The sequence below is a fragment of the Lissotriton helveticus genome, chromosome 11 (assembly GCF_964261635.1).
Source record: "Lissotriton helveticus chromosome 11, aLisHel1.1, whole genome shotgun sequence".
NCBI classification, from domain to species: domain Eukaryota; kingdom Metazoa; phylum Chordata; class Amphibia; order Caudata; family Salamandridae; genus Lissotriton; species Lissotriton helveticus.
Genome location: NC_136072.1, coordinates 1,031,386,513 through 1,031,410,829, shown reverse-complemented (window position 1 = coordinate 1,031,410,829; position 24,317 = coordinate 1,031,386,513). Strand labels below are relative to the sequence as shown.

The 24,317-nt window shown below is 48.3% G+C and overlaps 1 protein-coding gene across 1 annotated transcript in view; it reads left to right on the top strand.

Annotated features, from left to right (window-relative positions):
- ALDH2 (aldehyde dehydrogenase 2 family member) overlaps positions 1-24,317 on the top strand; it is a 246,488-nt gene that overhangs the window by 203,158 nt on the left and 19,013 nt on the right. The window contains exon 11 of the mRNA XM_078667437.1: positions 6,073-6,230. Coding sequence (XP_078523563.1) covers positions 6,073-6,230 — 158 coding nt within the window. The remainder of the gene's footprint in view (positions 1-6,072; positions 6,231-24,317) is intronic.

Genomic DNA, 24,317 nt, shown 5'->3' with positions numbered 1-24,317 from the left:
TATAATACACCTTTGTATGTATATTTAACACCCATTAACTCTTGGAAAAACACTCAGTCAGTGGACAATGTCACCAGTGATGTCACTGACCATGTCATGAGTGATGTAATATGTGAGGTCATAAGCAGTGCAGTGCGGGGGCGCTCACAACATCAATATATACACAATCATATATACACACACACACAGATATATATATATATAGAAAGAAGTATGTATATAGACACAGATGTATATAGACACAGATGTATATAGACACAGATGTATATAGACACAGATGTATAGACAGATATAGAGATATCCATATCCATCTATCCATCTCCATATCTATCCATATCTACCCATATCCATCCACATCTATCCATATCCATAGACACCTATATCTATAGATATATAGATATAAGGGAGTTGGATGATCATGTGCACATTGTAGTGGTGGTAGTAGATCGTTTCTCAAACGGCCTGAGGTGGGTATGCTCCATAAAACTGACTCTTGCAGCATCACTAAAGTCCTCTACAAGAATTTCATAAGGGAGGGCTTACCCAAGTTCATCATAAGCGACAATGGCTCCCAGTTCATGGCAGACAACTTCAAAAAGTATATGGAGAGGAATGGCATAATGCACAAAACCACCTCTGTGTTCCGCCCCGCCGGAAATGGTGCTGTGGAACGGTTCAACTGTGTCATCAAGGGCATAGTGCAGCTGGCAAACAATAATGGTTTAGCCTGGAAAAGTGAATTGTTCAAAATGGTGTGGGTGTACAGAGTGACTCCAAATTATTGAATGGCTCAAGTCCCTTTGTCTTAATGAGAGGTAGGACATCCCCTGGGCACCCGACCCATAATGTGTTATGAGGTATCAGCTGGCGTTCTGGAGCGCCCGCTGATAAGCCTGTCAGTTAAGAATTTTCCAGCCCATGGTTACAGCATCTTTAAAATTATTTGCATCAAGCTCGGGCCGTTGTCACTGGTCCAATGTGTATTAAAGTAAAGAGTATGGGCTCTACACAAATGTAAATGTATTTCGATTTATATAGCGCACGAATCACCCAGGGGTCTCAAGGCGCTTGCTTAGGGAACCCGTCCTGGTATTCCCCTGTGAGATACCCCGGCAGGGTATCCACAAGGTGAAAGCCAGGCATCCCGCTGCGAGGGGCCATAGTGGAGATTAAGCAAGCTATTGCCCAGAGTCGCAGAGTGTGACCCCGTGAGTCGAGTAGGCACCGGAGCGAGAATTGTCGAGTCCGTGGAATTTTGAGCCCGAGACCCGCCGAGGCGGGGAATCGAACCCTGGTCCACAGCCGATTTCAGCTTCCGGGTCTGCCGCCTCTAACCACTGAGCCACGCTTCTCCACAAAGGAGGGACTTTAATCTCTATCTACTGCTAACCAAGGTTACAGGCACTGTGTGGTTTAAAAAATCTTTCTTAAAGAAGCAACCTTACGTCATACCATTTAGTACCAGTACAGCACACCAAATGCGCTTTAAAGGGTCCATTAAGTGTAGTTAAAAAAACACATCACTTTACTCAGTACCTGCAGCTCTAACAGATATTCCAGAAAGGAATGATGTCTGCTGGGATGTTAAGACTGATTGTGACATCATTCCCCAGCTGGCACAGATATAAATTGCCGCTCCTCACAATACATCACACAACGTTACTTTCCATTGAGCTCAGGAAAACATCTCCCTAAGTTACAAATAACTTTTCTGTGGCCCACGGATTGTGTTAATAGCGTTCGGCAATATCACCCTCATTTTAGTCTCGAAATGATGGTTGGTATGTCTTCTAGATCAAAGGTATTGCCACCATGCTAAAAAGAGTTTGAACATGTACCCAACGGCAATCCAGTGGTTGCCTCTGGATATTCAGTCACCTCAATGCAAAACGGATGCTAATGTTCTAAATCTGTGTAAGTACTCGCATAATAATGCTTCAACCAAGAACATGAATCAAGGCTTGTCCCAACATATCGAGAAAAAAAAACTCAGTGCCACAATAAGGAACTTTGACATATCTTGGTAAATAAAAGTACAAATAAAATCTGGGAACATAACATAAATTGCGTTTTTCAGTGTAAATCTATGTATCTTTGACATCGGTTTCACATTAGTTGACGAGAGTGCCAAGGTCCTATTTTATTAAGTATCAGATGATCTAACTGTAATAAAAACATGATTTAAGAATCTCTGAAAACCGCACACCCTCACGAACAACAGGCGTGCAGCAACTGAACACAGGCCAACATCGCCACTACCCCCGAGCAAGTACAAAATAAAAGCACATCATTCAGCACTGACTCAACACTTAACGAAGCGTAATGAGAAGGTGTTTGCTCGGCTGGGTATGGCGGGTCCGCAGCAGTCGGGTGATTCTGGTCCGGGTCTTCCTCCTCTTGCACTCACACAGGAGCCTACAGGTCAGGGGTCGAGTCCTGGTCACGAAATATGCAGAAAGGGAAAGGCTCAAAACGTGCTCTGCACGTCCAGCAATACCGTGGCTGGGCACCCTAAAGCAGTTTCCATTGGCCTGACGCACTCCTGCAGTTACCAGCGAGCTCTAGGATTGGCTGATGGCTTTCATGCCAATCCTAGCTCGCTTTATTTGTTCTCCACAGCAAACTGTTGGCATATGATTGGCTGTCACCCAACAAATGCTGAAATTACGGACAAATGGCGTCCGTTAAAGAAACCTTCACGGACAACGGACAGAGGGCCGAAATTACGGACTGTCCGTGAAATTTACGGACGGTTGGTCACCCTAGTGGGGGACCTTTGTGCCCAGAGTGGAGTGACCCCTTTCTCTTATTTGCAGAGGGACTACAAATTGGTGTCCTCAGAAACGTTCCTGTATCTTCAGGTATGTAACGCTCCCTCGGAATGTTTACTTAAAACATCACCGCTACGGCGCTTGCCTTCCGCCTTTGCGCTGTTCCCCATTGATATCTATGCGCATGCGCATTTCAGGTACGCTCTCGCATTTCAGGTACGCTCCCTACCGACATTTATGCGCAGGCGCATTCCAGGTACGCTTTTGACAACACCACTGCCCCGGGGGCGTCCTCCTACGCCGGATATAATTAACAACGTTAATGCCCATATTTAGACAGCCAGGCATTCCGACTAGCCTATACTGAATGGGGAACTCGGACATCGGAATCCCCGCAGCTGCTCCGCATTTTTCAATCTATAACTTAATTCCAGGTTACGCTGCCTATAAAAACGGACTGCCAGTGGGCTCATTCACCATCGAGGAGTGGAGGCTTGCAGACCTAGGTTGAGAGGCGGCAATCACGGCAGTTATCAGTAAGCGGTTGAATGAGCGGATGAATGGGTCGTTTTCTTACAGGCTACATAGCTTGTATATAACACAAGATGCCTTATAGAGTGTTGTGGTAGGTCCCCTAGGGCCCTCCAGGTTTTAATATTCTGCTTTCTCTCCTTGCCTTCCTTTTCTAGTTCCAGGACCTAAAGGGTCCATCTGCTCTCCCTCCTATGAGGCGTAGTTTACCTCATCATAGGGTAAGCTCTACGGGGAAAAGTCCTCTATACGTGGTGCACTAAGAAATTTTCTTTTAGTACACTAATTTCACCAATAATAATTCACACAAAAAATTGGGTGATTTTGGTTCTTATTTGTTATTTTGTATGCTAGTGTAAGTAATAGTGTGATTAGGTTTGAATTGTTTTTGTCTTTCAGAATCATTAAAACCTATCATTACAGACAGTGGAGTGTGAGTATTGATCACCCCACCAAGCGGAACGCTCTCACCCAAGTTTGGTAAGAGTAGAGCCCTTTATATAATGATCCTGATGAATGCCGCGGACCCAGTTGGGCCTATAGGCAGAAACATGTTGATCCCATATACAGCGGTGGGGGGACACGAATATCCCCACGGCACCGATCACTTCATTTTAAGCTACCATATGGATGTCCACGCTATTAAAATTAAGTAGACACCCATAATGGACTTTTAATTCACTGCACATTTTTCTTTGGGCCCCCACTTAGTTTAGAAGTGCATCTCTGTCGTCAGGTGTATGCCCGCCCTCTATCAAACCAAGTTTTTAGAGGACGAGGACTGGTCAATGATGAAGCATGACACCCGGTGGTGTGTGAGACCAGTCCTTCACTTTTTGTGAGATGCCAGCACTCACAAAATAACACCCCACTTACACTAGTAATATTCCTACTGGTAGCGGTTCGTTGTGGTAAACAGCTCATGTTGGAGGCTGCCGTCTACCAGTACCCCATGCCTCTGGTTCCCCTAGTCCAGATTTATCTGGTCATTGTGGTTACAGGTCAAGAAATACTGCCTTTGCCAGTGATCGCTGCAGAAAACATGATGGTATCACAGCCGCTAGTGTATTTCTACCTGTATTCCTATCCACCTGGAAGCCATGGAAACGAAAGAAGGCTGTTTATCATATAGTCCGCATATTTGACAAGATGTTAAGAGCCTTATTGTCCTTTTATTAATTAAAAAACGTTCCTTACATCATAAAGAAGACACTTTTTAAAGAACATGACCCAACTTTGAAAGAGGATAGTCCAAAAAGACTATAGAGGGCACTCCGCTAAAAGGGACTTAAAACCACAACATGACCACATCCGAAGCAAGGACTAGTAGACGTGCCTGCAGGGTGATAATCTCAAGCAAATCTAAAGCTGCATTAACTCACAAACAGGATGATTGATCTTGACAAGAGAGTACCCAGTTGATTCTTGTTCAGGATGATCAAGCTTGACCTGAAGAATTACTGGGTCAACCCCAAGCCATGGTGATTGCACTGTAACTACTTGTCAAATATGTGGACTTAACACATTTGTTGAAATACTGTGAGACACTGGAGAGTGCAGGAACGGCCACACAGCATGCCAAGAAGTGTATTGCATACACTACAATAATTCAGCCTTCGATTAGTAAAATAATAGACTTGCGGTTGGCAATAGTGAAAGCTAAGTCATTTAAGCATATTGGAGCACAAAATAGACATAATGAAATACTAATAAGTATAAAAACACTGATACATGACATAGGGAATATTGTTGATCTTCTAGGTAATCCAAAAATTCAATTTCTGACATCCTGTAAAGCATGTGGTTTTCAATTGTAACTAAAAACAGGTCGGTCTACTATTGCACAGCTGTGTATCAAAGTTGACCGTTGGGATAATTTTCATTGCATTGTGCAGTAATGCTGCTCTTGTCACAAACACGAATACGTAAGATTATGAGAAAAATAATAAGCCACCATTAAAGACAGTGGGGGTTATTTAGAGTTTGCAGATGCAGTACATCCGCTAGACTCTAAATAACCCAGCTAGGGCATATCCCTTCTATGCATTCTAAATGGGGTAGAATCTATAAACTCTAAATAGGACATCCCAGACATCTCCCAGTTTTTGCCAGATATACATCATGTTCCAAACTCTAACCCCCCATGGATTGTCAGTACACATGTCAAACCTGTCTGATTGCAACAAAGAGCAACTGAGCATCTAAGATAAGACATACCATACTGCACTGATAGGTATGCAATGTTTTTGTTACATTTGAACTGTTCCTTAAGAAATACAGATTAAAAGAAATCTGAAGATAAATTATTTTATACCAAGTGAAACTTGGAAGAATTTGATTACATATTTTATAGACACCTGGCACCATGAGGTTCCCAAAGGCCAATGTGCAAAGAATTCAGAATAACTTTAAATGTGAATTATTTCAGTTCTATTCATTAAATGTGTATGTATTTTATGTGACTATACTGAGAATATGCTTCTGGGACCTACTGAAGGCACTCTGTCACTACATCATTTTGTTTTGAATTTCGATTATGACACATTAACTCAATTGAACAAGTAAGCTATCTTATAGAAATGTTCTCTGTTTAATTCTTTTCATGCTGCTTTGTGATGTGCTCAGAAGTAAAATGTTCTGATTCAAACTAAAGAGGTCAGTGTTGTTGGTGAAATAACTTATAAGAATTTCTTTTATTAGGAGAAATCCTAAAAATACCAATGCAGGTTCCGGAAGCAATGCTTTGAAGGCTCTGTTTTATTTCCAATAGATATTTGGGCCCGTGATGTCGATCTTAAAGTTCAAGTCCGTTGAGGAGGTTGTTAAGAGGGCAAATAATAGCATATATGGCCTGGCGGCAGCTGTCTTTACAAAGGATCTCGATAAGGCCAACTACGTCGCGCAGGGAGTGAGAGCTGGAACTGTATGGTAAGGATTGATACGAGTCCGAGAACTGTACTTACAATAATATATTATGAAAATAATATAGCGTGTATGACCTCATTTTAGAAGAGCTGACTTGAAGCGTTGATCAGACATTTGATCATCCCCAAAAATAGCTGTAATCTTGAAGCAACTTTCGAAATGTCTAAAGCTTTCTGCATATATAAAGGATACTAAACCTAATATCCTGTGTGTATTTGTGTGTGTGTCCAGGTTTGTTTGTAGGTGGCAAGTCAACTTATTACTATTGTTTTTTTTCATTGGTTGACGCTGCTCTTACTATGCAGTTGATATGATCTGTCCAAACGCTCAATGAAAAGGTTTGAACAGAACAGTTGTAAGACTTGGACTTGTATATGCATAAAGAAATGACGGTGACCATGACCCTGCGCCTACCACTCACACCAGCATTCTGTAGACCGCTTACTTCCCATGTTGGCTTTCTTTATGTGGTCATCTGCTGCCCCCTCCTCCCTGCCCTTTGTTCTTTGTGTGTTTGCCCATGCACCCTCCTCCCTGCCTGCCGTTGTCCAAGTCTGTGCCCTGCTCCCTCCCTCCTGCTTTGTGCTGCCACTGCCCTCATGCTATCCTCTGTGCTAATCGTGGTGCCCTTTTCTACTTTCCCCCTCTCCTCTGCTGTCAGATTCCATCCATCTGCCCCCCTATCTCCTGCCCTATGTGGTCTGATGTGCTGCCACTGCTCCTCCAGTTTTTTTCCTGTGGTTAGCTTGTTTCCCTGTGCCCCACTCATCTGAGAACCAATAGAAAATGTGTCCCAATTGTGCTTTCTACAGCACAAACCATGAATGACGGAATGAAGCCTCATTTGTTCATTCTTGAAGAATTTTTTTAGCTTTGATTAAATCAAGATGGCTTCAATGTCATAAATAAGAATGTTGGTGTCCTACTTGTTCATTAGGACACTGTAGGGAGGCTGTAGTGGAACACTGGGGAATCGACTGACACGCTGCTGTTGTACCCGGTGTAAAATGCTGATCCTCTACTGTCCATTTTATGAATTTTGTTTGAGATAAAACGGCTTTCTCTCCTGATTTTTTAAGAGTTTACGGAAGGTGCTCAAGATGCCAATATGGCAGCACACTTTCTGTGAATTCACACTATTTTCCTCAGTCATGTAAGGATAAAGTATGATATAATAAACTCTTAAAAAATCAGGAGAGAAAGCAGTTTTCTCTCAAACAAAATTCATAAAATGGACAGAGGATCAGCATTTTACACCGGGTAAAATCGCCTCTGAACACACTACAATGCCTAACACGAATAAGGTGCCACCAACAAATGATTTATATTATGCATAAAATCTTTTAACACCCTTCTGTATGTGCTCCTTTTTGTGATCCTCAAAACATTATTTCACTACAATGCATTTCAATGGGTACCATGTCCCAGAGTCCGATAATGGCTGCCATACTATGTTGTGGCCAGCCAATCAAGGGGGTTGGAGGGTCAATTAGGGACCACCTTACATGCTCTTTGGGGGTCAGAGTGTGCTCACCCTGCTCCTTATATATGTTGTTGTACTTCATTTTCAGGACACAGGGACCATGTCAGAACATATTGTTCAGGTTGTGATTAGTCAATCAGGATTGGCTAATCTCCTTTAAAGTGGCCAGTGATAGTGATAGCAGGACTGTTGATGTCCAGGTATGCTTGATTTCTTTTAAGCTTAACTTCCCAAAAATAACTAAACAGATTACACAAAATAATGAAAAGCACACTTTCTGAGTAAACCTCTACTCTTCTGCCAAATTTAGAGTATTTTTGGTCCGCCATTTTTCTCTCTATTGCTACTTAAACTTCCTATGAGAATTTGCATTGTGTAAACCTGTTTTGGAAACCCCATTCTTCCTAGCCCCTGTTTGATGGAACTTTCCAGGAAGATGCTGAGGTGGATTAACTTTTATTTGTAGGTTTAGTGAGGATTTGTCAAATGGCACAAAAGTTATTAGCAAAACTAAAAAACACTCTTCATCTGGGAACTCTGACTTAACTAGAACTACACAGTTGTGACTGAGTAGTAGGGTAGGGTTTTTTAAGTACAGGGATGGATAGGAGTCAAGGGTACTAAGGGTTTGTTTTGGTTTAAGGGAGGTTTTGAGTAAAGGGTGGTAGGGGATTTTTGGTTTTAGGGGTGGTAGGGTAAGGAATAATAAGGGATTTTGGGGTTTAAGGAATGGGTAGAGGTAAAGGGTTGTAAGGCAATTTAGGGTTCAGGAATGGATTAGTTAAAGGGGGTAGAAATTTGTTTTTAAGGGAAAGCTAGAGGTAGTTTTATGACCATATTTGTGATGTAGAGTAGACCATGGCCAAACAACGCGTTGTAAAGGTACACCGCTTTGTAAAAGTTGTATTTGAACATATTACTTGGTATTGGTGTGTGTGGTAACGTCTGATATTCCTTCCTGGGCCTGGCTTCCCCAGCTAAGCAAATACACCAGCTGTACAGATAATTTCAAGATTATGGCACAATCACCCCGGCATTGACCACCTTCCTATATGATCCAAATACCCCTGCAACTGTTTTGCTCCTTTGGGGGCAAGGGTTGAGCCATATGCGTCATCGGCACCAACAGCAGCAGCTTCAGACTCTTCTGTTATCTGCTGGTTGTACTTTGCCTGCAGCCTCAAAACCCTCACGAGTGCCAACGCGACCAGTGTTCAATTTCGTCACCGATTGGGAGGCAATCACAAGGGACTGCTGGGTCACATAGCTAGATTGCAAGGAAAGTGGCCCCACATGTGGAAATTAAACTGTGCCAACTAGAGTCCTTCTGCTTGTTGCCTAAATTAGCAGACCTAATTTTCGCTGCCAGGAAATCGGCACAAATTGTTTTTATGATCATTACAACCAGTCTGTTCAGTAGATGGAAGATCTAAACTCTTCTATCACACCTTACTAATAGTATACACATCAGTCTGTATCTTGCCTTGAAGTGCCCACTGTAAAATGTCATGTCCACATTTGTGTTTATCAGACCAGCTATTTCTTATTTGTTTGTCACCATTAGTGATTTCTGAAATATTGACTATTCTTTCTTCACATTTTATATATTGTTCCTCAGTTCGATTTGAATCTTATGTTGGTCCTTTGTAGCTGTCGTGTTTTTCTTACTGAAAGTGGTATCTGCCTGTCACATGTGACCAGTCATTCATTCTTTCATTTTTCCTTCCTACTTCTCGTCTCATAAAAGAGGAGGAACTACTCCACAGATTGGACTCCAGGCTTGTAGTGTCTGCTACATTGACCACACACAACAGTAGATGATCATCTATTTTTAAGGATTTGTTAGAGGCAGGTAGGCCAAAGCAGTGACATCGTGATCTGCTGTGCTTTCGTCAAGAGACACCAGTGCCATGACTATTTCTGCAGCTATCACCAGAGCCATTTCATGGTTAATATCTTTCAGGAATACTCACAGCACTGTATGCTTGAGCTCTGTTACCTGATTTCCTTACATAATTGGCACTACTCAGTCCCACTTCCAAAGGGTATTTCTTTGGGACTCCTTCTTAAGGTGAGGAGACTGCCGGAAGAAATATTCATCAGAAGATAAGTTCTCTTGTAGAGGATTTCCGTGTATAGTCATAAGCATTTGAATAGTCCCGCCCACGTGCGGGGACCCCGGAACACTTAATTAGATGTAGATGTAATATGTGACGTCATCAGCAGTGCATTGCAGGGGCGCGAGTTATAGTTGGTTCACTATAACGGCTGCTTTTCTCTGGTTTTGTACGAGTGAAATGCCAGCCTAAATATAACGTCCCTGCAACCTGTGTTTTTTTCAGTGAATTTCTAAGCTTTTTAAATGCTAATTCCTAACTATAACGGTCCTGAAACCTCTAACTAATACTGACTATAACATCCCTGAAACCTGTATTTTTTTCAGTGAATTTCTAACTTTTTTTAAATGCTAATTTCTAACTATGCCTACATAGATGGGATATGTACAGAAAGAGGAAGGAAGGCGCAGAAAGAAGCCGAAGAGGTGCACAAATATACAAGAGACGTGCAGATAGAAGCAACAGGTGCAGAAAGAGGGAGCAGGGGTGCAGAAAGAGGCAAGAGTTGCAAAAAGAGGGAAGAGGAGGGCAGAAATAAGCAAGTGGGGTGCAGAAAGAGGAAAAAGGTGCAGAAAGAGGCAAGAGAGGTGTAGAAAGAGAGAACAGGGGTGCAGGCAGAAAGGTGCATGAAGAGGGGTGCAGAAATCTGCAAGAGCAGTGCAGAACAAACCAACAGAGATACAGAAAGAGGCAACAGAAGTGCAGAAAGATGCAAGAGAACTGCAGAAAGAGGCAAGAGGTGCGCAAATAGAGAAGGGTGCAGAAGGAGGCAAAAGGGGTGTAGAAAGAAGCAATAGGAGTTCAGAAAGAAGCAAGAGGGGTGCAGAAAGAAGCAAGAAAAGTACAGAAAGAAGCAACAGAGGTTCAGAAAGAGGGAAGAGGGGTGCAGAAAGAGGCAAGAGAAGTCTATAAAGAGGCAACCGAGGTGCAGAAAGAGGGAGCAGGGGTGCAGAAAGAGGCAAGAGTTACAGAAAGAGGGACGAGGAGTGCAGAAAGAAGCAAGTGGGGTGCAGAAAGAGGAAACAGATGTGCTGAAAGAAGCAACAGAGGTGTAGAAAGAAGTGATGAAAGAGACTAGAGAGTTGCAGAAAGAAACAAGAGAGGTGCAGAAACATGCAAGAGAAGTGCAGGAAAAGGCAAGTGAGGTGCAGAAAAGGAAGAAAGGTGCACAAAGAAGTAAGAGAAATGCAGGAAAAGGCACAGAAAGAAGCAAGAGTGGTTTGCGCATCATTAGTACCAATTTAACACCCACATTTAGCAATAAGTAACGGTAACCATTCCAAGTTTGCAAAGTGCTATCCGCCATGCTTGTAACACTTGTCACTGCATTTTTGGTAACATTTTAGCTGTGTGAGCTTGAAACTAGGCTTTTTTTGTTCAAATCTGCAGATTATAGATCAGATGATGGATTATGTGGCAATGCAGTAAATGTCTAATTATGCGAAAATCGGTGCAGCCAAACAGTCGCATAATTCCAGTGGCCCTGCTCATACCTCCGACTAGGTCCAGAAGTGCTCCTCCGTGGCTCCTTCTCTTTTTTTGTCTCATTGAGTTTATAGTTTAGCTTCTATGGAAACCAGGAAGACTAAACCCAAGGTTACCATTCCTCAACACAGACTACCATACCACATAATTACTCTCCATAACACATAATTACTCTCCATAACACATAGTCCCACTCTACAGAATTCCTATACACTAAATACCACATACTTTCTATCCACATGATTTAACTGCACAACATACCACATAATTCCACTACACACAACGTACATCCACTCCACTCCCAAAAACATTAGTAAAAATGTTTTACATTTACAACGCCAATAGCCCTAACTTATGCAAATGCAAGACCTATTACATTTTAAATGCTTCTTTTACTAGTAGTCACGTTTGCGAAGTGATGGCGAAAGGGGGCTGGGCATCTGACCATCGTTCAGGAATTCCGCTGCATAGCACTTACAGGAGGTTCCAGGAGGGCTTCTTGGCCCCCAAAGTCCCTCAGCAGTAAAGTGGATTTCATCCCAAACCAGTAGTGTGCCAGGAGGCACATTTGCAGAGTGGTGGAGAGAGGGGGGTGGCCTCCGAAGAACTCTTAGCAATCCCACTGTGTTGGACTTACTGGTGGTAACAGGAGGGGTAGTTGGCCCCAAAGGACATCCTTTGGGGGGGGGGGGTGCACCTACCCCTCCTTTTACCGCCAGTAAGTCCCACACAGCCGGATTGCTCAGTTCTCGTTGCAGGCCACGCCCCTTTTCCCCTACCACTCTGCAAACGCACTCCCTGGTGCGCTCTTGGATGGGGATTGAAGTACCCTTCACTGCTGGGGGTCCTTAGGGGCCAACTAGCCTACCTGTTACCTCCAGTCAGCCCCACACAGCTGGATTGTTGAAAGTGGTCAGAGGTCATGCCCCCTTTTTACACCACTCTGCAAACGCGCCTCCTGGTGCACTGCTGGTTGTGGGATGAAGTCCACTTTAGTCCTGAGGTCCTCAGGACACAAGGGGACCTCATCACCCCATCAGCAGTGCGCCAAGAAGCGTGTTTGCAGAGTGGTGTGAAAAGGGGCGTGGCTTCCTACTACCACTACGCAGTCCCACTGTGTGGGGGCTTACTAGAGGTACCTGGTGGGCTAGTTGGCCCCTAAGGACCCTTGGAATCGGAGGGGACGTAATCCCCCAATCCAGAGCACGCCAGGAGCGTTTGCAGAGTTGTGCAGGGAGGGGTGGGGCCTCCAGTGAGTTGCCGGTTTATTTACTTCATTTTTTTATTTTAGGAAGGACGCTGTGTGGCCCCCCTGACCTTGTCCCTTTTTTGCCCCGCCCTCCGGAGACCCCATCTCCCAGGGCCTGAACCATTTCTAATTTATTTCTTTTTTTATAAAAAAAAAAAAAGGGAGGGGGGCGCCCTGGATAGGGATAAGGGTTCCCTGTTAGAATACCCCATTCCACAGAATGTGCGGGCCCGCCTGTTAATCTTTGCCTGTTGCTGAAGAGACCCCTCGAATACGGCCAGATAACGTGCAGTAACACTGCTACTCCAGGCGAGGAAAGAGCCACGCCGACTCCGGTACACTGTTCACCATATGCTGCATATTACCTAGCGCCAAGAAGTCCCACTTGCCCCTACCGCCTCAGACTAGCCCTTGTGTTCGACAGGTTCAGTAAAGCAAGAACTACAAACATGATCAGGTGCGCAGCATCCAGTTGGGCAAAAAAGGGAGACTTTTCTACTGTGTAGTTGTTCAGGGGGAATCCTTTTTTTCAGATTGACACCAGCTCATTATGGTATGGGCATTAATAAAGATCTTACCACCCCTGGAGAGGCACTGAAGCACCCAACACGACTAGCGCACTGACAGTGGGGTGTCAGGAAGGGAAGCGTCCCAGCGACCAATTAAGTGTCTCTGAACCACTTAAAAGTGTTGATGGAAAACTGACCGCCAAGCCTAGAGACACCTATTGCCACGTCTCGTGATGTGCCTGTACTAGATTACAGCAGGGCGAAGTTGGCACCACAAACAGCAATGCATGGGGTTTACGGAGCGGGTGGAGGCAGGAAACCATGGTACAGCAAGGGGGCATGAGTAAAGGAGGGTGCCTACTGCCTTGGAGAGCGACAGTTGTGAGGAGTGCTGGGCAGCGAGTGCCTGAGGAGGCTAGTGAGCGCGGGGCTGAGTACGGCTGCTGTTACGGTAGGGGATTAGTGCGCCTTTAACCCAGTGGGTCACACGTCCACAGGTTCCGCATGGTCATGCGCGCCCTTCCAGGCAGTGGGCACCAGCTTACAGGTATCTCTGTGGCCGGGGAGCCACAGCCGTTGGCTCTTGATAAACGTGTTCCACGTGTGGTGCACTTGTTTACTGTCATCTGCTCTAAACTATCACCGCCAAGAAAAGGACAAGGGAAGCCAACTCAACAAAGAAACCTAGGTGGGTAAATTATTGTCAAAAACAGTGGTTCCTGTGGAATGATTGAATCCTATATAGATAATAAGATGCACAATCGCAATGGAAGGGTTAAAATGATGTCAGAGGGCGAAGAAACCACATATACCTATGGTTTTGGTTTGATACAATCGTATTTTATATTTCAAAAACAAAATTCTGTATACAATGAAAAAGAAAAATGGGTGTAGTGTCCCCAGTGAGAAACAAGAACCTAAAATATTGGTTTCCAAGGTCTTCAAAAAAGTCGACCTTTTAGCAACTCAATATACAGCAGCTATATACAATAATACGCGCTGTTAATGGTTCGCTTTCTTTTGTTGCCAAAAGACAGCGATATATATATATATACTCAGGAATCCTGACGCAATGACGATCACGAACAGCAGGTACAGGCCACATGAGTGAAATTCAAGATAAATTGTGCTTTATTCCTCCTTAGCTGGCAGCATGACTTGTTTCGACCGGGGGAACCCGTTCTTGATCACATGATATGATCAGAAACCAGCGACTTTAAATGCAGAAAGTGAACACATACTCCTCCCAGTATAGCATAAACAGTGAAGACATACTTGAAAAAAACGGCAACCTCTTTAATAGAAATTGAGCTAAAGGTAGCAAAATTAATGGGGATAAGCTGCAGAAAACCATGCATTTACAAATAAATATAAAATATAATAAATATCAATGCTTATAATTATAAATCACTATCCAGGGCAAGTGCCCAAATTTATCCAATCCTAGAAGGGTTACCAAAATATTAGATGAATAGAAAGTCTACAATCCATGCTCAAAAAGGAGATAGTGCAAACAACAGCATTAACCTCTTCAGCGCGACCGCGTTTCCCCCTCCGGTGCTGGGCGGTAATCGAAACGGGCGTGGTCATGACGGAACGGTTCCGTCATGAGCACAGCTCAACCGTAGCTCATGACGGAACCGTTCCGTCATGAGCATGGAAGGGGTTAATAAAGTGCAACAGTGCAAATTACCATCGCCTATAGAATGTGTAATAATTTATTCAAATATCATAGTAGCAGATGCCTAGTGTCATAAATAAAGTGAAATTAAAAAAATAATGAATAATAATAAACAATATGAATAATCATCTGATTACAATTAAACCCTGGACACAAAATAAAACTTAAGTGAAGACGCTAGCAGCAAGAGGTACTAATCAAAACAAGTAAATCAAAACCATGAATTCATACATAATTGAAATGCCCTATGTCATCACTTTATAAAGGGCTCAAATCTCAGTTTGAATTTATTTGTAAAGTGCCACAAGCCAACGTTTGCCTAATAAATAGCCACCTGGACCCCATACCACATCTCCACCAGATAAAAAACAGTAAAACAAGACCAACTAGAAAAACTAGTTAAAATCTGATAAAAACATAGGCATAAAAGGACACAGATAAAATACATCAGTGCAAAAAAGAGCTTAAAAGTGCATTAAAAAATAGCAGCAATTTAGAGTGAGACAAGAAAGCAGGTTACATAAGTTAACAACAAGGGAACAAGCCTGCCCCCAAATAAGATCACAGAGATCCGAATGCTTAATATAAATACTTAAAAAGAGACAAATATTTATAAAAAGTTGTATAAATCTTCCCCTGTGTTAAGACCGTTTGTAATCTTAGAATCAAGAAGTAGAATGTAATGGCTCTCTAATTATCTAAGTTTCCATGCCATCACCAAGAGTCTGCCGTATGGCCACAGCCAGGGGCTCGATAGCCAGCGCGAACAGTAGCGGGGACGGAGGACATCCCTGCCGGGTGCCCCGGCCCTCCGCCACTAAGATGTAAGGACCCAGGCGCACTCTAACTACGGGGTTCTTGTATAAGAGATCAACCATCTGCAGGAATCCCATGTCAAACCCATAGCGCGCCAGCACTGCCGACAGGTAACCCCACTCCAGGCTATCGAACGCCTTCTCCAGGTCTAATATCAGGCACCCTGCCCTAGGCCACAACCGCGAGGCCTCAGCTGCCACTCTGAAGTACCTCCGAAGATTCAAAGACGTGGATCTCGCTGGCACAAACCCGTTTTGGTCGATGTGTATTAAATGAGGGACCACCGGCCCCAACCGTTCCGCAAGTATCTTAGCGAAGACCTTATGGTCCACGTTGAGCATCGCCAGGGGCCTGTAGGAGCCCTGGGCTGTGGGGTCCCTGTCCGGTTTATGGAGGGAGACCAGGAACTCCTCCCGCATAGAGGGGGGAAACGAGCCTTCCTCTATCGCTGTAGTGTACAGTTTGTGAAGTAGTGGAGCCAGGGCTTCCCGATATGCTTTATAGTATTTGGAAGGCAGGCCATCAGGCCCCGGAGTCTTCCCGGACGCCATAGACCGAATTGCCTCACCAACCTCTTCCAGGGTGAGGGGCGCACTGAGTGTGTCGCCCTGCTCCTCGGAGATCACGGGCAAGAGGACAGAGTCCAGCAACCCCTCCAAAGCATACCTAGGGCCAGTACCCCAAGCCCTGTACAGCTCTGTCAACGCACGGTGAATTTCCCGCTGCGTGTACACCATCTCTCCCCGTGTTGTCCGAAGAGCTCCTAATGGGGCACCGCGCTCCTCAAGCTGTACCAGCCAGGCCAAGAGCCGCCCGCTCTATCCGCTCCAGTGTGGGTTCTGGCTGTGTGTGCTGCATAGTTGTGACACCTGAACTGCTCCAGAAGCACCGCATGTCTGGCACGAAGGTCTCCTAGCTTACCGGAGTGCCCACCTGCACCTTCTCCCTCCTGCTCGTATTGTAGGAGCTCAGCACCCAGGCGTGCCAAGGAGGAGAGCTCCTTGAGTATATTTCACGTGGCCCCCATGCAGTGCCTCCGGACAGCCACCTTGTGTGCATCCCACTCCCCCATGTTATTACTTGCAGTCCCTTCATTGGCATTGAAGTAGGTGGGGATGGCCGTGCCCAATGAAGAGCGGAACTCCGCATCCTCTAGCGCAGCAGGCTGTAGCCTCCACGTGGGTACAGGTGGGCTCCCAGCTGATCTGAAACCACAGGGGGTTATGATCGGAATGCGTTCTTCCCAAATATTCGGATTTCGCAATAAGGGGGAGCAGGGACCGGCTGCCTACCATCCTATCTAACCAAACATGAAGATCGTGGACTGCTGAATAGTAGGAATAGACCTTGTCTAATGGGTGCTGTACGCGCCACAGGTCGTGTACCTCCCAGTGAGACAGCCAATTCTGGAACTCTGGCGCATTGGCCGCTACCGCAGCAGCACGGAGGGGGGCAAAGGACCGGTCGAGGTGTACGTCCAGAACCATATTGAAGTCCCTGCCAAGCAGCCAAGGAAGACCAGCATACGGGTGGAGGACCGGAGTCAGCTGTGCCAGAAAGGAGGGCTGATCCGTGATCTGGGCATAAAGGGAACCTAGGAGGACCTCCTTACCATTCAGCCGCCTCCGCACTAGGCAATACCTGCCTTCCTGATCCACCCTCGTTTCCTTGCAGATGAAGGGGACGCCCGCCCTTACCCATATCAGGGTGCCGCGTGCATGTGCAGAGAAGACCATACCATAGATATGCCGCCTCCAGCGCCTACAGAGTTTATCAAGTTCCACCTGGGTCATGTGGGTCTCCTGCAAGAGTGCAATCCCAACCGCGTGTCGCTGCAGGTAGAAGACAGAGTAGTGCTTCGATGGTGTGTGCATACCACGTATGTTCCAAGTCACTATATTAGTGTGCGTCATTGTCCAGCCGCATCGCGCCAGCGCGGGGCAGGTGGTTCCGCTCCGGGAGGGGTCCCGAGGCACCATCCGGGGGAAGGGGAGGGGGAGTATCAATGTGCCGCAACAACTACTATAAACAGTGCAACAAGTGATGCGAATCCCCAAAGGGGCATGCGTCCAAACCTCAAAATGAACCACCAGTGGTGAAGGGTCAGTCCAGCGTAATAGCTAGTGGGGTGCGTGTAACGTCCGCAACTAAATTGTACTGCGCCCCTATCTTAAGCCTCCCGTGTGTCCCAGAGGTGTGTAGTAAAGCACAGGCTAGGCTATCCTGTGGGTACGGTGTGGAGCACAATCGCGGAAGCACGCGAGTGCAGCATCAGCGCTGCGCATACTGCCCTTTGGCCAACAAGGTAAGGCACAGCAATTCACAAGCACTACATCAGATAACAACCAATGCACACAACGCATATCACATTGCAGTAGCGTACGCGCTAGCCTGTCAGAGGTGCAAGGAACAGATTACTCAACAACAGGAGCCCCGAGAGGGCGCCACACTGCACCATTCAGTCACATGAACTGATCGGCCGTTTGAGACGTCACTTCTTGCATGTTCAAGTCTTAGGAAAACAGTGGATGGGGACGACGAACCACTCGTTCCCAGGTTGCTGCGTGCCTGATTCTCCGGCCGGTTAGTATTGTTTACTACACCAAGGGTCGCCACAGCCTCGAGAGCCTCCTGCCTTTCCATTCTTATCTTCTCTGGACTGGGTGCAACCGGGCCAAGGCCCGTGCCTCAACGAGCCCCCTGCAGCTTGTGTCTCCTCGACCTCCTCTCCTGCCAGCCGCCCTCTTCTGGGTTTGTGGGTCTTGTTCCGTTCCATTGCCCCGTCTCCTACAGCCAGTCCCAGACATCCTATGGGGCATCAAAAAAAAGGTGTACCCTCCATTGAGACCACGCGGAGGCGAGAGGGGAACAGGAGGGAGTATGGCAGCCCTAGCTCCCGCAATTGCCTTTTCACCGCCAAGTAGGTGCTCCTTTGTCTCTGGACCGTTGCTGTATAGTCTGGGAAGAACATCACGCGACTATTCCCCACCGTGAGGTCGCTCAGGTTCCTGGTTTCACGGAGCACCACGTCACGGTCCCGGTAGCTAAGTAGTTTGAAGAGGAATGGGCGAGGCCGGGCCCCCGGCCGAGGCTTCTGCACTGGCACTCTATGCGCCCGTTCCACCACAACGTGTGGGGGCAGCACCCCCCGAGGCAGGAGTTCATGCAACCAGTTCTCAATGTACTGCTCCGGATTTTTACCTTCCTCGCTCACCGGAAGGCCCAATACCCGGACATTGTTGCGCCGGGAGCGCCCTTCCGCATCCTCCATGTGATCTTCAAGCACTTGCACCCGGTCGATTATTTCTTGGAGCGCTATAGTGTGGTTTTGCACCAAGGGATGGATCTCATGGAGCGTCTGGTTCTGGGTGGCAACCGAGTCCGCCAGCTTACGATGGTCGGCATGGAGGAGAGTGAAGTCTGACGTAACCTTATCAAGCGACACCTTTGTTTGCTCCAGAGTGCTGCCGATCCGCTCCACTGCCGCCAGCACAGAGTCCATCTTGGCCGCAAGAGCCGCCGCCTGGGGCTCCATGTTGCCGCTCTGGTGTCCCAGGGGAGCGCCAAGACCATCAGTCTTCTGCTGCCTGTTTTGCGATTTGTCCCTTAGCCAGCCCATCACCAGCTGTTGCGCCTTAGGCATCCGCAGAGATTCTCAAGACAGGCGTGTGCTGTCAGCCGCCGGCTGTCTGTTACCAGGCCTCCTCTTGAAAGCTGGGGGGGGGGGGCGGGGAGGGGGAGTCGCTTCACCAGTCCTGTGGCGGCGCCAGCATCAACAGGGGGAGCTTCCTCTCTGCAGTGGGTGCCGTCGCCGTCCGCGGTCGTGCCAGTAGTTGGTAGGCGTCAACTCTGGGGGTGGCATAGGTGACAGCCCGCCTTCACCGCACAGCTCAGGGGTGCTTTGCTTTCTTCACCATCTCCAGGGGCCCCCTCGCTTGTGCCTCTTCTTCAGCAAACCTTACCGACTCCCCACCGGTTCCCCCAGGCAGCGGGCGCCTCAATATCACAGTAGGATGAGTCCAACGTGTCTAGTACAGTCTTGAATGCCTAGTGCCTCCTCTATGTGGGGTGTAGCTCTGGCACTGGAGGTGGGCCGCTCCAACTACAATAACATCCAAAATGGCGCCAACGCTGAAATGGCGCCCAGGTCCCAATGCTCCAGGCCTCAACCACTCAGCCCTCGCCAGTGGGCCTCACCTCGTTGTCTCCAAGCAGTGGCTACACAGCACAGACTCGAACGCTGTCATTAACGGGTTGCCCCTCAGTCGCCGCACCCGGCATGGTGCAATGCCCCGCTTTCTTGGCAACCATGAGGCCCCCGAGCCGTGTCCAGTTTTTAAGGGCAGCCGCTGCAGATTGTCCCAGCTGCCTGTTTAGCTGCTCCCCGCAGTGTCAGCCACCAGCACCAGCAGCACTCGCAGGTCGCAACTCCACTGTAAGTTAGGCCAGACTCTGGGCCCTGGCCTCCCTCCAGCCGGCCAGTGCAGGGGCAGCAGCCGCACCCCACGACCTCCAACTCACCGCTGCTGCCCACCGCTTTCTTCACTCCAGGCCACAGCACCACACCACCACACCATCCGGCCTACAGCAAGAGGCCTCTGGGCTCCACCGCAGCTGCTCCGGACGCCGTGGGGCATCAGTCGGGGCACCTCCCCCTGTGTGGCAGCGCCTCCGTGGGCCCTTCTCCATCCGCCCCGGGTCCCGCTCCTCACCCTACAAGAGCCGGCAGCGCTGCAAGGTGGGGCGAGTCGGTGGGTCTCCGCAGGCCCCACGGGGCATAAGGCGCAGACTTCGTTAGGCCTCAGGGGCCGCCATATTCTCCGCCAGCACTGTCCCGCGCTTGGGTGCAGGTCCTCCGGCCTCCACCGCACCAAGCGCGGCAGCCCGCCCAGGCCACGGGCTCAGGCCTCGTCAGGGGCGCTCAGCTGCCGTCCACAGTCCGCCTCCAGGCCTCACCCCGCCTATCACCGCCAGCAGCACAGGACCGTAGAGCCCGCCGATCCTCCGGGAGGCACCGCTCAGTCAAACCAACAGGGCGCCAGGGTCCAAAGCCATGTCAGGTGCCCCTCAGCAGCGCTCCGGCAGCAGCGCAGGACTCGCTTGGTGTCTGAGAGCCCTAGTTCCGAAAGGAGGAATTCCCCTCCTTTGCTGCCCCCCCCCCCCCCTTTGCTGCCCCCCGTAACACATTGCCAGACATCACCAGCCATGGCATTCTAATGGTGACCATTATTTCACCTAGGAACTTTGTACCCTTCTTTGTTTAAAAGGGTATATATGAGCCCATTTCCAAGGGGTCCCACCCAGGGTTAGGCAAGGATGCAAGGCCTCTGAGGCAGTCTCATATAGCACTGTAAGCTCCCAGCCAGTTGTTCTACAAATGTGTTGGACTTGGCCCTTCTGGCAGGTTCACGCCTAATCTTTTTTTTTTTTGCTTTTAATATGTGATCTGTGTTAGTGGTTTTTGGGTCACTGCGCACTTTTTCCCCTGTGTCCCAGGGTAAAGTGCGTGCAGTATGGCTGGCCTGCCCTCCCATAGGAATGCACGGGGAATGTGTGTGTCCATGTTAGTTCCTGATGTGTGGGGAGTGCAGGCTCGAGTTTGGTATGTGTGAACTCGTGAGAGTGAATGCTGCGCGATGGTATGTGCGGCTTGTATGTGTCTAGTGGGGAAGTGCCACTTCTAGACATTGATGTGTGTGTGCAGTGAGGGTGCTGGAGCGTGATTGGCTGGAGCTGGCTGGCAGCCTGGCTCCAGGAAGTCTGGATGGGTCTGCCCAGGAATGAGTGGAGAGATCAGCATGAGTGATGTGTGGGAGGGTTGCACCTGGTTCCTGATGGGGCTTTCCCCACACAATGCTGGCTCCGGCCCCTGTGGTGTCTAACGACCCTAGCCTCTCCAGTGAATGAAAGGGGTGGTTGGGCCATCAAGGGTGCTCCAAAACCAGCTGCAACTGGTTTCCCCCCCACCCTGCACCCTGAGACAAAGGATTTAGTGGTATAAGAAGGGGCTGTGTCCCCTTACAATTTGTTCTCTGTTCTGTTCAAGGATCCTGCCAGAGGGGGCTGCTGCTGTTGCTGGGGCCAGGAGGACCGCCACTTGGATTGTCTCCCCGCCTGGAGACCTAGTGAGCTGGCTCTGGGCCCAGCCTTGCCCCCCCTGCCTGCCTAAGGACTTTGCTGGACTTTTTGATGCCTTTAGTGCTGGGAGCGCTTTACTTTCCCTGCTAGCGCTGAGGAGCGCTTTACTTTTCCTCTAGCGCTGGGAGCGCTTTGTTAGCGGTGCAGGTGCCCACCCTGCTTGTGGTTGCCTTGGCGAGTGCCCACCTCGCTTATTTTCTATTATTTGGTCCCCTGGCAGGTGCCCACCCCGCCAGGGGCCTGGCCGCTATTTTTATATTTTTAATTTATCACAAGGGAGCCCACCCCTCTGATAGTGATACCCCACCTGCCTGCCTAAAATGAGCCGCCGCGCTGCCCACGGCGACCCGGAAGTGTTGGGCCGGCCGGCCAATTGCAGTGCGGCCCCGAGACAAGCGAACCGGAAGTCCCGCCCTGCCGCCGCAGAGCGAGAAGGAGCCCATCGTCTTTTCCTTGGCGAGGCTCTCACGAGGGAGAGAGCCCCGCCCGCTGCCCGGTAAAGAAAGAGAAGCCCGGAGGAGTGCCGCGGCGAGGCCCCTCTGAAGGAGAGAAGAGCCCTGCCTTCTGAAGAGGCGCCCCGGCGAGAGGAGCCCCCGCCCCAGCAGCCCGGTGAGTGTGGACGTCTGGGGGGGGCTCAGCAGTGGTTCGAGGGCGGCTCCGGATGGCAGAGGGCCGCTCCAGCATTCCGTGGCAGCTCTCAGGGGGAAGTATTGCTTAGAGCCACGAGAGGCTCTCCAGTTGTTCCTGGGTCCCCCGTGAGGGACCCCACCGCTCCCACGATCTTAAGGGGCATTCCCGTTTCTTAAAAGCCCCGAGAGGCTCAGGGCATTTCTACTTTCGAGTCCACGAGGGACTCCAACGACGCCGCATTTCTTGTATTGAGAGCCCCAGAGGCTCTGGGGCATTCCTGTGTTCGAGCCCCGAGAGGCTCCAGGCACCACCTCATTGTTTGAGAGCACTGAAGCTCTTAAGTGCCATTATATTTGTTTTGCTAGCCCAGAGAGGCTCGAGGCGCCATTGTTTGTTTAGAGCCCAGCGAGGCTCTTGGGGGCAGTTAGTTGGTCAGAGCCCCGTGGCTCCCTCGCTGTGTTTCGCCCCACCTGTGTTCTTGAGCCCACGAGGTTCCAACGTTGGCCCATCAGTATTTACAACTGTCCAGCACTTAGTGGACAGTTGCCACGTTTAGGCTTGTGTTCTTGGCTGCCTGTGCAGCCTGCCCTGACATTGTGGACTAAGGGCATTTCAGCCCTTGCGAGGCCAGTTGGCCTGGGGGACAGTTCGAGTGCTGTGCCATGTGCACCCTGCGCAATTTATGGTTTACTTGCTAATGTGATTCCTGCGCAAATGTTCTACCTGCACCTCTGAATGTGTTTTAATGCCTCATGTGCAATGTGTTATGTTTTATCCCCTTTGCTAAAAGTGACCTGCTTAGAGGATTGTTTATGTTTTATTACCTTTGCTAAAAGTGACCTGCTTAGGTGATTGTTTTATGTTTCTCCCCCTTTGCTAAAAGTGACCTGCTTAGAGGATTGTTGATGTCCCATTACCTTTGCTAAATGTGACTTGCTTAGGTGATTGTTTATGTTCTATAGGTCCTGATAATATGGTCCTAGTTCCCTGCGTGATTTTCCTACAGTGGTTAGGGTTGCGTAGGAGGTATTTACCCTTTACCAGGAATTCCTGGTTGTGTGCTACATGTACTATTTTGGTGCTACAGTCATTATATGCTTTATGTGCTGAATACTATTCCTACAAAGTGTTATACCTACAAGTATTATTTCTAAAAAGTGCATACCCCTGACAGTGGTCCAGGTGGCCCTGTCCTGTACATAATCCCTTGTAAATTCTGCCAGTGCCTGTTGGCACATTGTAACATATGTGTTTTATCTACTGTGTTTTTATTATAATACAAAGGCTATTTTTGATATAACCTTGTGTGGAGTGTCCTTTGTGGTGGGCCTTGGGTGTTGTTGCTGGGGTGCGCGCGCAAACGCTTTACACATCGCCTCCGAGATTAGCCTTGCTGCTCGCGTCACGTTACCTAGAGGGTGAGCAGGGGTTATCTTGGTGTGTAACTCCCTTGCCCTGACCTTAGAAATGGTGATCCCTGACTGACTTTGGCGTGAGCCTTGGCCGGCCGGGGGTCCCGTTTCTAACAAAATGTAAACCACAATTCCAGTAGAAGACCACCTGATCCAGGTGTGTTCCTAGCCACCCTAGCGGGCTGTTGGAAGGGTTGCATGCATCTGAATATAGAGCCTTGTGAATTACCCATCATTCTGTTCCTGTGGGCAATGTCGTCCCTCCTGGCCCCTTGTCAGCCTCTGGCCTTGCCCAGCACTGTTAGCTTCACGGCACCGTGATCTGCCCCTGGTGAATCTGGTATTCTTTACTGCTGGCTTTGTGGCCTGCAGCGCCGCTACATTTTTCTAAATCTGTAAGGCAGCTCCTTGGCATCTATCTGCTCCTTCGGACGCTGCTCCCACACCAGATAGGCCACCACAGCCCACGTTCACCTCGCTCCCTCCATATTGTGCAGGTCTGGGTATTTTGGGAGGTCCTGAGCATGCAGCCCCCCCTGCGTACTGCCTCGTGGCACCACTGCTGGTCCC